Source organism: Oncorhynchus kisutch, linkage group LG6 (assembly GCF_002021735.2).
Source record: "Oncorhynchus kisutch isolate 150728-3 linkage group LG6, Okis_V2, whole genome shotgun sequence".
In the NCBI taxonomy this organism is placed as follows: Eukaryota; Metazoa; Chordata; class Actinopteri; order Salmoniformes; family Salmonidae; genus Oncorhynchus; species Oncorhynchus kisutch.
In genome coordinates, this window is record NC_034179.2 from 80,890,531 (window position 1) to 80,905,434 (window position 14,904).

At 40.8% G+C, this 14,904-nt stretch overlaps 1 protein-coding gene across 1 annotated transcript; it reads left to right on the forward strand.

The window, feature by feature from the left end:
• The first annotated feature begins 1,076 nt into the window (after positions 1 to 1,076).
• LOC109892281 (protein FAM83F-like) lies at positions 1,077 to 12,490 on the forward strand. The gene is made up of 5 exons (XM_031827847.1): positions 1,077 to 2,496; positions 7,176 to 7,343; positions 8,470 to 8,591; positions 8,712 to 9,742; positions 9,845 to 12,490. The coding sequence occupies exons 1-5, from the start codon at positions 2,026 to 2,028 to the stop codon at positions 9,889 to 9,891; spliced, it is 1,839 nt and encodes a 612-aa protein (XP_031683707.1). The 5' UTR covers positions 1,077 to 2,025; the 3' UTR covers positions 9,892 to 12,490.
• Positions 12,491 to 14,904: the final 2,414 nt, after the last annotated feature.

Sequence of the window (14,904 nt, forward strand, 5' to 3'; positions counted from 1 at the left end):
TAGTCTTGCAATTTGTAGTCTATGACATTTCAGATTACATATGATAATTTTTCAAGTTTGGATGTAGTAAACTACGTTTCAAAGTAACTTTAGTTAAGTAAACTATATTTTCCTTAAGGGAAGCATTAGTGTAGCTTAACTTCTTCCAGAGTGAAGTAATTGGTGGCTTGGTAAACTAGCCTACAGTACCAGTCAAAAGTTTGGACACACATACTCATTCAAGGGTTTTTCTTTATTTTGTACTATTTTCTACATTGTAGAATACTAGTGAAGACATCAAAACTATGAAATAACACATATAGAATCATGTAGTATGCAATAAAACAGTATTTTAGATTCTTCAAAGTAGCCACCCTTTGCCTAGATGACAGCTTTGCACACTCTTGGCATTCTCTCAACTAGCTTCACCTGGAATGCCTTTCCAACAGTCTTGAAGGAGTTCCCACATATGCTGAGAGTAAGGGGTGCGAACTGGCGGCAGAGAAGTCAGACGCAGGAGAGAAATAACTGTGTTTCCAACGGTGCAGTTTATTAACAAAACCCACCGGAAAACAGAATAATAAAATAAATGGGTACATAACCCAACGCACACCAGGACAGACGTGCACAATAAACAATCACCGACAAGGACAAGAGAGGGAACAGAGGGTAAAATACACAACATGTAATGATGGGATTGGAACCAGGTGTGATGGAAGACAAGACAAAACCAAAGGAAAATGAAAAGAGGATCAGCGTTGGCTAGAAGGTCGGTGGCTTTGACCGCCAAACACCGCCCGAACAAGGAGAGGGGCCAACTTCGGCGGAAGTTGTGACACTGAGCACTTGTTTGCTGCTTTTCCTTCACTCTGAAACGTTAAATGTTCTTGACATTTTCCGGATTGACTGACCTTCATGTCAAAGTAATGATGAACTGTAATTTCTCTTTGCTCCTTATTTGAGCTGTTCATGCCATAATATGGACTTGGTCTTTTACCAAATAAGGCTATATTCTGTATACCACTCCTACCTTGTCACAACACAACTGACTGGCTCAAACACATTGAGAAGGAAAGAAATTCCACAAATTAACTTTTTACAAGGCACACCTGTTAAGTGAAATGCATTCCAGGTGACTACCTCATGAAGCTGGTTGAGAGAATGCCAAGTGTGCAAACCTGTCATCAAGGCAAAGGGAACCAGGTGTGAAGAATCTCAATACTATTTTTATTATTTTAACACTTTTTTGGTTACTACATGATTCCCTTTGTGTTATTTCATAGTTTTGATGTCTTCACTATTATTCTACAATGTAGAAAATAGTGAAATAAATAAAAACCCTGCAATGCGTAGGTGTGTCCAAACTTTTGACTGGTACTGTATATTTTCAGAGTAGCTTCCCCAACACTGCTGACCTGTGACCAAATGCTTTTGTTAAAATGTATGTCACAGAACCAGAGCATCCAAGAAAAGTATCTGAAGCACAGGGTCTGATAAATACATTTGGAATTGAGCTGTTTTGGTTTTTGCTTTGAGTCATTTCATTTTAGTTGGCTAGACATTACAACATCATGTAGGCTAATTTATCTGTATTGAGTTCTATGTTAAACCTACAAGCCTATACACTACAGTACCAATGTGCTTTACGTGACACCACTCAATTCTTGGTTGGCCTTTATGGAAATTCAAAATAATCACATTCTCCATGCAAGAATTACCTCAACCCCACACAAAGATGGCGCAGTACTGTATGGCTGCGTCTTTGCTATTTTGTGATTATTGTTCCTTGTTTTATAGTAAACCTACTACTTATATCGATTACTGCACTGTTGGGAAAGAGTTTGCAAGAAAGCCATTTCACTTTTCTTGTGCACGTGACAATAAAACTTGACATTTGAAACTGATTATAACAGTTTAGAACTCCTCCCCCTACTTCTTGAACGTCACCTGTGTACACACCCAACACCTACAGGTAAAGGTGTATGCAAAGGAGAACTGCGGGGGAAGGAAGAATTAACGGTTGGAAAAATTCCGGATACCGCTGCTATGGCCGAGTCTCAGCTTATGTGCATGGACGAAGATCATGTCAACGAAAAGATACCCGAATCCAAAGCAGAGTTCTACTACTGCGAGGAGCAGCGAGCCGCGCTCGAGCAACTATTGAAGAACGGTGATGGCGCGTTCAAGATGCGACTGAAAGAGGACAACGTCAGAGACTTTCTATCCGCCCGCGAGATTAAATGGATTCGAAAAACTTTTGATGAATATGATTCCGATAGTGAGTCCGAGAAGGGCGAATACGAAAAGGCTCAGGAGTCCAATGCAGACTCGGGGGTCCACTCCACATACTGGCCTCAGATGTCGGACACGGATGTCCCGCCGCTTGACATCGGCTGGCCAGGCATCACTAGTTTCTATAAAGGTGTCACTCGAGTATCCGTTCATACGCACCCACCCAAAAACAAGGGGCCCCATATAAAAGAGGTTGTCAGGAGACTCATTCAAGAATCGAACAAGGTAATTACAGTTCTAATATAAATTGATAACGGCATATTACACGTGAATAACGTAGTTTACATACTTTTTTCTCAGCCCTAAATTATTGAGTGATGCCCTCACATTGTTCCCCCTCATTCTTTGTAGCTCAGAACAGTTTACAAATTACTTTGAATCCTGATCCAGCATGACCCTGAATCATGCATTTGTGTTCTTCATCTTGACAAGTTATAAAATGGGTTCTGTTAATTTAATGTAAACTTCTCAACACTACATAGAATAGTTAGTGTCAGTTCTAGTGGCCTATTTATCAGGTTTGAATTTGTCAGTGTAGTTACTACAGTCGCTACATAGGCCTTGTGACAGCAACCTCCTTTTTTTGACATGAGGTTTTATTACCTGCTTGGTTACTTCTCAGGTACCCTAGTGCTTAGAGCATTGGACCAGTAACCGAAAGGTTGCTAGATCAAATCCCGATCTCACAAGGTAAAAATCTGTCGTTCTGCCCCTGAACAAGGCAGTTAACCCACTGTTCCTAGGCCGTCATTACAAATAAGATTTTTTTCTTAACTGACTTGCCTTGTTAAATAAAGGTTAAAAAGGGGAAAAAAGAGAAAGGGGAACGTGTCTAATTGTTCTTCATTGACCTACAGTACCCTCAGAAAGTATTCATACCCCTTGACTTTGGCAGACTTGTGAATTCAACAAGAGATGTGTGTCCTTAAGTCTTAGAACAGCCAGGTCCTGGCTCAACTGAGGAGTCGTACTTGAGGAGTCGTACTGTAAAATGAACTAAGGCGATTAGCAACAATGTAAAACATCTACTTCTATTTTGATTTCATTATGAAATGAAACAGTTACATAATTGACCATTGTTGATGATTAACTATTGATTTATGTTATGTTGTTATTATCATATATATAGAACACTGATATGGTCATCTCAATCATCTTCATTTTCTCCCCTTCATCACGTCATTACGTTCTACAATGAATGATCAACAGTTAACAGGAGTTTTGAAATGAATGTTCACAGTAGATGTCTAACTGGATGGAACACATGCAGTAGATAGGCATATTGTAACAAGCAACGCCCCATGTGGAGGAGCTGGAAAGGCCAAACATTTCATAGTTCTAAATGTCAGACAGTTTCACATCAGAACCTGTATCAAGTCATTAAAAAAGCGTTTCCCCAGCCTCACGTCAGTGTTTAAAAACACATCCACACGACGCTTTCTCCTCCCACATCCACTGTAATTCAACTCACTCCATCAAGAGTCCCTCCCCCTCTAAATGGCGGGGTAACGTGTCAGTCATGCTAAATGTCAGGAGGAAGAACACGCATAACTCTGGGGTTAAGCTTGGCACAGGAGGACACGGCTATATGGCAAGGAGATAAGCATGCAAACTTGAGCTTAAACACTGTGGTGTGTAAGTAGCCCAAATCCAGATAAGAGACTGGAGTGTTTGACCAGGTTACAGTTAACTTCTCTGGAACAATGGAATAATGCATACTCACTTTACATTCACATTTTATCTCCATTTCATGCAATCTCAATGTTAATGTTTTTTATCCTCGTACATGCAAAGTTGATTCTTGTCCATATCCGGTTTCTGGCTCTTCATTAGTCCACTGTTGACACAGTCCCAAAATGTTTTGCTTGTCAGCAGTCAAGTTTTCAATATATTGAACTTTCAAGAAGCAAAGTGTTATTTTCCACATCATCATGATGATGCACAAGATTGTGGGACTGTTTCAACAGTGGACTAATGAAAAAATACCTAAAGATGGTATTTCACTGAGAACAATGCAAATGAGGGGTCATCGTTCACTCCTTGAGACAGGTTAATGATCTACTGACAGGGAAGACAAACCCGTGACCAGCTGTTCTGTGTGCATATGACTAGGTATGTCAATGAACTAAACAAACTGAAATCGTTGACAGGCCGTCATTTTAAATACGAATTTGTTCTTAATTGACCTGCCTGTTAAAATAAAGATACAAAAAATAGAAAATAAAGGACAAGCCAGGAAGTGACTCTAGCCTTACTATAAAAAGGCCTTCACTGTCCAATACTTTGTCATCACCACTCCTTTACCATTGTCAGCATAAGGCAGAGAGCATTACACTGTACAGTGTACACATTACACATTACAGTGTGGTACAGGACTAGGTCATAGTAATGCACCAGTGCTCACATTTCTTCACATGCAAAGTTTGTGCTCCTGAAAGACAACCATTTCTGTTTTTACCTAAATGAATGCCATTCAAGGATTATAGGATTTACATTTCAATAACTGTGTGTGTGTGTGGTTGTGTGTGTGTGTGTGTGTGTGTGTGTGTGTGTGTGTGTGTGTGTGTGTGTGTGTGTGTGTGTGGTTGTGTGTGGTCGTATGTCTGTGTGTTAGAGGTGTGTTAATCGGAATGGCCGATTAATTGGGGCCGATTTCAAGTTTTCATAACAATTGGAAATCGGTATTTTTGGACACCGATTTGGCCGATTAATTTTGTACATTTATTTTAGACCTTTATTTAATCTTTATTTAACTAGCAAGTCAGTTAAGAACACATTCTTATTTTCAATGACGGCCTAGGAACGGTGGGTTAACTGCCTCGTTCAGGGGCAGATTTTTAAGTTGTTAGCTCGGGGGATTCAATCTTGCAACCTTACAGTTAGTCCAACGCTCTAACCACCTGATTACATTGCACTCCACGAGGAGACTGCCTGTTATTCGAATGCAGTAAGCCAAGATAAGTTGCTAGCTAGCATTAAACTTATCTTATAAAAAACAATCAATCATAATCACTAGTTAACTACACATGGTTGATGATATTACTAATTTATCTAGCGTGTCCTGCGTTGCATATAATCGATGCGGTGCGTATCGTTGCTCCAATGTGTACCTAACCATAAACATCAATGCCTTTCTTAAAATCAATACACAGAAGTATTTATTTTTAAACCTGCATATTTAGCTAAAAGAAATCCAGGTTAGCAGGCAATATTAACCAGGTGAAATTGTGTCACTTCTCTTGCGTTCATTGCACGCAGAGTCAGTGAATATGCAACAGTTTGGGCTGCCTAATTTGCCAGAATTTTACGTAATTATGACATAACATTGAAGGTTGTGCAATGTAACAGGAATATTTAGACTTATGGATGCCACATGTTAGATGAAATACGGAATGGTTCCGTATTTCACTGAAAGAATAAACGTCTTGTTTTCGAGATGATAGTTTCCGGATTCGACCATATTAATGACCTACGGCTTGTATTTCTGTGTGTTATCATGTTATAACTAAGTCTATGATTTGATAGAGCAGTCTGACTGAGCGATGGTAGGCAGCAGCAGGCTCATAAGCATTCATTCAAACAGCACTTTCGTGCGTTTGCCAGCAGCTGTTTATGACTTCAAGCCTATCAACTCTCGAGATTAGGCTGGTGTAACCGATGTGAAATGGCTAGCTAGTTAGCGGGGTGCGTTTCAAACGTCAGTTGCTCTGAGACTTGGAGTAGTTGTTCCCCTTGATCTGCATGGGTAACGCTGCTTCGAGGGTGGCTGTTGTCGTTGTGTTCCTGGTTCGAGCCCAGAGAGGAGCGAGGAGAGATACGGAAGCTATACTGTTACACTGGCAATACTAAAGTGCCTATAATAACATCCAATAATCAAAGGTTAATGAAATACAAATGGTATAGAGAGAAATAGTCCTATAATTCCTATAATAACTACAACCTAAAACTTCTTACCTGGGAATATTGAAGACTCATGTTAAAAGGAACCACCAGCTTTCATATGTTCTCATGTTCTGAGCAAGGAATTTAAACGTTAGCTTTCTTACATGGCACATATTGCACTTTTACTTTCTTCTCCAACACTTTGTTTTTGCATTATTTAAACCAAATTGAACATGTTTCATTATTTATTTGAGGCTAAATAGATTTTTATTGATGTATTATATTAAGTTAAAATAAGTGTTCATTCAGTATTGTTGTAATTGTCATTATCACAAATAAATTTAAAAAATCGTCAGATTCATCGGTATCGGCTTGAAAATCATGTGTGTGTGGTTGTGGGTCTGTGTGTGTCTGTGTGTGTCTGTGTGTGTGTGTACCGGTATATGATCGTGTGTGCGCACATGTGTGTGAGGTGTCGGGGTTATTTATTGAATTTACTCTTTTGCCTTTCCTTTGTCCTCTCTGATCTTTGTAAATATCAACTAGTCTGGTATTATTAAGCAGATTTATCAGTCACCTTCTCAAGCCTCTCAAATATTTTGACATACTTCTGTTTGGATTGAAGTGGAAAAGTTGTCATAAGAAAATAAATCTTGACATTTTGGTATAACTCGTTTTTCCAGTTAATTAGGGAGATTCTAATCTTACTCGAGCAATTGAACAACAAGTCTCCTGCTTTGAGTCCTTCAAATCCACCCCCTGTATATGGCTTTCTTATTGTTTTGTCATTTTCTTGTTACTTTTAGATTACAATAATTTTTTTCTCACTTTAGTTTATTTTGTAAATATTTTCTTATCTCTCTTTCTTGAACTGAATTGTTGGTTAAGGGTTTGCAAGTAAGCATTTCACGGTAAGTTCTACCTGTTGTATTCAGCGCATGGGACAAATACAATTTGATTTGATACAGAGATATCATCCCCCTCTGTTCTTCCTCTATAACGGTCCTATGTGTGATCCTCAGGTAGTAGCCGTGGTCATGGACCACCTTACAGACCTGCAGATCCTTCAGGACCTATTGGACGCAGCTCAGAGGCGAGGGGTGGCTGTGTACATCATACTGGAGGCTCGTGGTATGCCCCACTTCCTGGATATGTGCACTCGTTTACAGGTCACTGCTCTGCATCTACGGGTAAGACAGGGATGCTTTGGCAGGCAGTAGGCAACAAACAAACAGGAACAAGTGATAGTTAGCTATGGTATTACCATGTCATTACCATGTAAATAGCAGAGTGTCATGTGAATGGAAAGTGCAGCCACAACATCTTGGCAGTAAAAAACAGAATATTCCTCTGGCCTATTCTTTTATTATCATCCATATTGGCACACTGTCTATACTGGCGTAGGATCTTAATTTGAGCCAGTTTGCTACAGCAGGAAAATAATCCTGCAGCAACAGGAGATGGGAATTATTATGTGGATTATAATTCATGGCCATTTTTGTAGGGGTTGATACATTTTTCATAAGGGAAAATCAAGTCTGACATTTCAAAGTGGAAATTACAAACTTCAGAAGCCTCTTTAAACCTCAAATACACCACAAGTAAAAAATGTCCTGCAATACAGGAAAGTTCTCCTGCAACATGGTGATCAAATTAAGATCCTACATCTGTCGATGTTGATCTATGTAGATGAAAGCTTGTGCAGTAGATCTAGCCTATTTTATATGGAATGCTGGATAACCTAGTGTGTGTGTGTGTGTGTGTGTGTGTGTGTGTGTGTGTGTGTGTGTGTGTGTGTGTGTGTGTGTGTGTGTGTGTGTGTGTGTGTGTGTGTGTGTGTGTGTGTGTGTGTGTGGTGTCAGTTGATAAGCCTCTGAAAGGCCCTTCCAGTGTTGAGACTCTGTCATTGTTGTTTCACAGAAACTGCTGTTCATTGAGCTGAATACAATCCAGTCCTGTGGAACTTGATCCTTGACCAAACAAGTGTTAACAGCATAGGGTAGCATCCTTCTGACGTGTCTGTTTCTGTGTGTATGTCTCGGACAGTCTTTTTCACTCTCTCCAACTCACTCCCATTCCTTGCTCAGTAAATAGACCTGCCTCGACTGTATACTCAAGGGGTTTAACTCAACCCTTGCATCGCCAGTTTCGGATTTGCTTACCTTGAAGGTTTACTTTGGTCGTGGGTGGTAACAGCACAATTTCCCAAGTGTTTGATATGATACTGTTCAGTACTTGGAAGTCTGATAGTCACTGACTCATGGTTTATACTGTAATAAGGGCACCTGTCTAACTCAGTATCTGTGACTCTTTCAGAACCTGCGTGTGCGAACGGTGAAAGGTTCTGGGCTGGCCCTGTCATTTGGCAGGCTGCCCGGTTCTCTGTGCTCCAAATACATGCTGGTGGACGGAGAAAAGGTTATGTTTGGCTCTTACAGGTCAGTCATTTTCTCAGTCATACACTTCCACTCACATTCATTCAGCCAGAGCAAACATTATTTTTTCCTACTCTTTGAGCTTTGAGTCTGTGTCTCACTCTCTTGTTCTGTCATCTCCAGCTTCACATGGAGCTCCTCTAGGATGGACAGAAACACCATCACAGTAATGTCTGGGCAGGTGGTGGACTTCTTTGACAATGACTTCAGGGAAATGTATGCTGTATCTGAGAATGTGGACCTTTACAAGGAGTTCCACATAACCAAGCCTCCCATGCCTGCGCCGGTACGGAAGGTGGTGGTCCCCAAGCCCCTGTTGATATCCACCTCCCGTTTCCAGGTGTCTCTAGGGGACTCTCGGGGGCAGGCTGACCAGAGGGTGCCTGCACATAAATACCACAACCCTAAGTATTCTCTGGTGGTGGGGAACAGTCTCGGGCTCACTGGGTCCTTACAGGACCTCTCCACACTCAGAGACTCACTGGGCGGTGGACTCGAACGGAACGGACTGTCGACGCTACTCCAACGCAAAGGGGGCAGTAGTGTGGAACTGGACAAGGTCACTGTGAAGTCCCCCAGTTCTCCTGTGGAGGATGAGGAGGATGGGAAGGGAGGTTCGCAGAAGCACCAGGCCTTAGGTGGAAAGAAACAACGAAGTTCTTTCAGGCTCTTCCTGAAAGGCAGAGGATCCATTCACAACAGTGAGACTATAGAGGAGGATGGGGCCACTCCTTCAAGCCCCTCCTCCACCCGCCCAACCCCCTCCCCTAGCCGCCCAACCCCCACCCCTAGCCACCCAACCACCACCCCTAGCCGCCCAACCCCCTCCCTTGCCCATCGAACCCCCTCCCCTACACGCCCAAACCCCTCCCCTACCCACCCAACCCCCTCCCTTACCCACCGAACCCCCTCACCTTGCAACCCAAACCCCTCCCCTACCCACTCAACACCCTCCCCTACCTGCCCAAACCCCTCCCCGACCCGCCAAAACCCCTCCTCTACCCGCAAAGTCTCAGAGACGAATAGCACTGCCACTGATGACTCATTTGAGATGGTAGAGAAACCGTCCCTGTTGAAATTTAAGAACAAAAAGCCTTCAAAACTACCTCAAAGAAGTATGTCTCTTATGACCCTCAACAAAGGAGAGGATGGCGGTATGTTGTTATATTCTACCATTTGTGGTTTTCATTTGTCTGCAATAGTCCCTCACGTGGACTGTATGATGGCTCATCCCTTCTTTTCTCCTTTCCCTCTAGGAAAGGGACACAAGAAGCCTTCCAAGAGGAACTGCATCCAGTCCTGAGATGAAGAGAGGGAGGACAAGATCAGCTGGGAGAGACAGAGCCAGAGGATAATTGCCATTATCAGATGCAGTATTAGATGTGGAGTAGGAGTATAGTGATGACATGTCATGGCTGGAGTATAGTGATGACATGTCATGGCTGGAGTATAGTGATGACATGTCATGGCTGGAGTATAGTAATGACATTTCATGGCAAAAGTATAGTGATTACATGTCATGGCAGGAGTATAGTGATTGCATGTCATGGCAGGAGTATAGTAATTGCATATCATGGCAGGAGTGTAATAATGATATGCCATGGCAGGAGTATAGTAATTACATGTCATGGCAGGAGTATAGTAAATACATGTCATGGCAGGAGTATAGTCATTATATGGCATGGCAGGAGTATAGTAATGACATGCCATGGCAGGAGTATAGTAATGACATTTCATGGCAGGAGTATAGTGATTACATGTCAAGGCAGGACTATAGTAATGACATGTCATGGCAGGAGTATAATAATGACATGTCATGATAGGAGTATAGTGATTCCATGTCATAGCAGGAGTATAGTGATAACATGTCATGGCAGGAGTATAGGGATGACATGTCATGGCTGGAGTATAGTGATTCCATGTCATGGCAGGAGTATAGTAATGACATGTCATGGCAGGGGTATAGTGATGACATGTCATGGCAGGAGTATAGTAATGACATGTCATGGCAGGAGTATAGTAATGACATGTCATGATAGGAGTATAGTGATTCCATGTCATAGCAGGAGTATAGTGATAACATGTCATGGCAGGAGTATAGGGATGACATGTCATGGCTGGAGTATAGTGATTCCATGTCATGGCAGGAGTATAGTGATGACATGTCATGGCAGGAGTATAGTGATTACATGTCATGGCAGGAGTATAGTCATTATATGGCATGGCAGGAGTATAGTAATGACATGCCATGGCAGGAGTATAGTAATGACATTTCATGGCAGGAGTATAGTGATTACATGTCATGGCTGGAGTATAGTGATTCCATGTCATGGCAGGAGTATAGTGATGACATGTCATGGCAGGAGTATAGTGATGTATAGTGATTACATGTTATGACATGAGTATAGTAATGACATGTCATGGCAGGAGTATAGTAATGACATGTCATTGCAGGAGTATAGTAATGACATGTCATGGCAGGGGTATAGTGATGACATGTCATGGCAGGAGTATTGTAATGACATGTCATGGCAGGAGTATAGTGATTACATGTCATGGCAGGAGTATAGTGATTACATGTCATGGCAGGAGTATAGTGATTACATGTCATGGCAGGAGTATAGTCATTATATGGCATGGCAGGAGTATAGTAATGACATGCCATGGCAGGAGTATAGTAATGACATTTCATGGCAGGAGTATAGTGATTACATGTCAAGGCAGGACTATAGTAATGACATGTCATGGCAGGAGTATAGTAATGACATGTCATGATAGGAGTATAGTGATTCCATGTCATAGCAGGAGTATAGTGATAACATGTCATGGCAGGAGTATAGGGATGAAATGTCATGGCTGGAGTATAGTAATTACATGTCATGGCAGGAGTATAGTGATGACATGTCATGGCTGGAGTATAGTAATTACATGGCATGGCAGGAGTATAGTAATTACATGTCATGGCAGGAGTATAGTGATGACATGTCATGGCAGGAGTATAGTGATGACATGTCTTGGCAGGAGTATAGTGATGTATAGTGATTACATGTTATGGCATGAGTATAGTAATGACATTTCATGGCAGGAGTATAGTAATTTCATGTCATGGCAGGAGTATAGGGATGAAATGTCATGGCTGGAGTATAGTAATTACATGTCATGGCAGGAGTATAGTGATAACATGTCATGGCAGGAGTATAGTAATTACATGTCATGGCAGGAGTATAGTGATGACATGTCATGGCTGGAGTATAGTAATTACATGGCATGGCAGGAGTATAGTAATTACATGGCATGGCAGGAGTATAGTGATGACATGGCATGGCAGGAGTATAGTGATGACATGTCTTGGCAGGAGTATAGTGATGTATAGTGATTACATGTTATGGCATGAGTATAGTAATGACATTTCATGGCAGGAGTATAGTAATTTCATGTCATGGCAGGAGTGTAGTAATGACATGCCATGGCAGGAGTATAGTAATTACATGTGCTGCTCATTCTATGTACTACTGTAATGTTCCTTAGTGAGACTTGGTGTGAGACTGTGTGGACCGCCACTGTCTTATCAGTTAGAGTAGTGAGAGTCTTCAATGCCAGACCCACTTCCTTTAATATGAGCCTAATGTTGTTGTTTAGCAGGAGTGATCTGATGCCACATGCCAGTGAGTGTCTCCTGAGTCCTGCCCGTCTCAGATGGCATTCACCACCCGTGTCAGGGAAATGCCAATACAGATTTGATCGTTCAGTCATTCGATGCTTGAAAACTGATCTTATGTTACTGCTCACATGTCATAAGAAATCAACATGTTGTATTGCTCTTTCCTGTATCACTGTCATTGAAACGGCTGCTTTTAAACCTAAATAAATGGATGGTGTTAAAAACACATCTATCCCAGGTATAGATGTATTCTGAATGTGTCTATCCTTCAGGTTACTATGGAGAAGGAAAAGTGATCAGCTCTCTTCTCTCACACAAGGTATCACCTTACCAAGGGCATTTGTTAAATTGTTAGTGGACTGGCCCTTATCTCCACTGGAGTGTGTAGTGTCTGAATAATGGATGTTGTTTTAACAGATCAGACACCAATCACACACTTCTGCTGTTAACATACAACAATACATTGTCTCTAAACCTATGTGACATTATAAACATGTCACTGATCCATGGCTAAATCTGTCATCTTAATAAAAAAGAAACAATAGGGACTAAGACATATTTTGCTTATTTTTTATGCATAGCAATTACAAAGAGCAAAGGACATTTTCTCATTGAAATTATAGTGTGTAGTCTTGTATATAAAAATGCCAAAGATGTATGAGACCACACATACTTCATGTACTTGACTGACTTCATATCTCTGATGTGTGACTGTTGTTTTATATGAAATCATAATATAAAAAATAACTAGTGTATTTTGTTTTGCAATCATTTACAGAGGACTTAGATAGTTTTGCTAAATCAAGTTCTCTTCTCCACAGTCATGTGATTTTTTGTTTTTGGACATGATCATATTTTTCTTGCGCAACCTTTAGATAACATTTCCTACCACTATCTTTATCTGTAGATTTGTCGATGAAATGGACGACTGTGCAGGAGCTCCACTTAATCATAACTCTGCTAGTAGATATGGTTTGGGTGGTATACAAATGTTTTGGCTGCCGGTATAATAAGTGCAATTGATAGCTGTTTTTTTTCTCTCTCTTGATGCATCAGTGTTTTTATTCCCACCCTTGTTTGAAGAGAAATTTATGCGAGAAGTCACTTTTACAAAAAGCATATAGACATTTCTTTGGTTCACTCTTGCCTGTAAAGCTTTAGGGAAAGGTTTCATAAGATTGTAGCCTATGCTTACTATACATTCACTCAAACGGTGTACAGCATATTGTGTGTGGACAAACAGTACTGTATATTTAACTGTGAGTGAGAGAGGACTTACAACATATACATCCTGTGTATATTACAGTAGCCCTCTTCATGGATATTGCTGTCACACGTGGGGAGGGTTAGTGTATCACTCCCTGCATCAACTCTCTCCTCCCTGTATGTTTTGTCTCTCATATCTGCATAAGGGCTATAGTAACCTCAGAGCAGAACCACAGCCCTATGACAGACACACATGCACACAGGAACTGATGTGCACAGGAAGGATGCTTGTGTTTTTCGTACCACAGGTGCAGGCCTCATTTCACAGTAGAAATACAGCACTTAAAGGAAAACCCCACCCAAAAACAATCTTTTGTTATTTGTTTCAGCAGTCCATTTCTAGTCCCAAAATGTCCCAAAAAGTTTTCAAGATGAATAACTTTCAAAATAGAGAAACACAGCCAGTATGATGCATCTTTCATCACATGATGCTAAGAACAACGCAGCACCTCAGTACACAGTACCTCAGGATGACCACATGACATGATTCAATGTTTCTTCATTAGGAGCTGTGCATTTGGGTTGCTAAAATATATTTTCCCATGTCATGGGAGACATAAAGCATATGGATGAGTGGTTATTAAACTCTGACACCTAATAAGTATTGAAAACTGAAAAGCAACAACAGATTATAATCTGGCACCATCTACTGGACATTTTAGAAATTCAAATAGTGATTCCTTTGATAATATCTTTGTGTTTTTACTTATTTGTGTTGAACAATATCAGATTGATTACATTTGTATCACTAAATAATAAAAATGGTTTAAAACTACTTAATTTGATTTTACACTGAACAAAAATATAAACGAAACATGCAACAATTTCAAAGATTTTACTGAGTTACAGTTCATAAAAGTAAATCAGTCAATTGAAATAAATTCGTTACGCACTAATCTATGGATTTCACATGATTGGGAATGCAGATACACATATGTCAGTCACAGATAACTTTAAAAAAAAGGTAAGGGTGTTTATCAGAAAACCATCAAATCTGGAGTGACCACCATTTGCCTCATGCAGCATGACAAAACTTCTTCGCATAGTTTTTAAAGCTGTTGATTGTGGCCTGTGGAATTTTGTCCCACTCCTCTGCTGTGCTAAATTGCTGGATATTATTGGGAACTGGATCACGCTGTTGGACACATCAATCCAGAGCGTCCCAAACTCATGCTCAATGGGTGACATGTCTGGTTAGTATGCAAATCATGTAAGAACAGGGACATTTTCAGCTTCCAGGAGTTGTGTACAGATCCTTGCAACATGGGGCCATGCATTATCCTGCTGAAACATGAGGTGATGGCGGCGGATGAATGGCACGACAATGGGCCTCAGGATCTCATCATGGTATCTCTGTGCATTCAAATTGACATTGATAAAAATGCAATC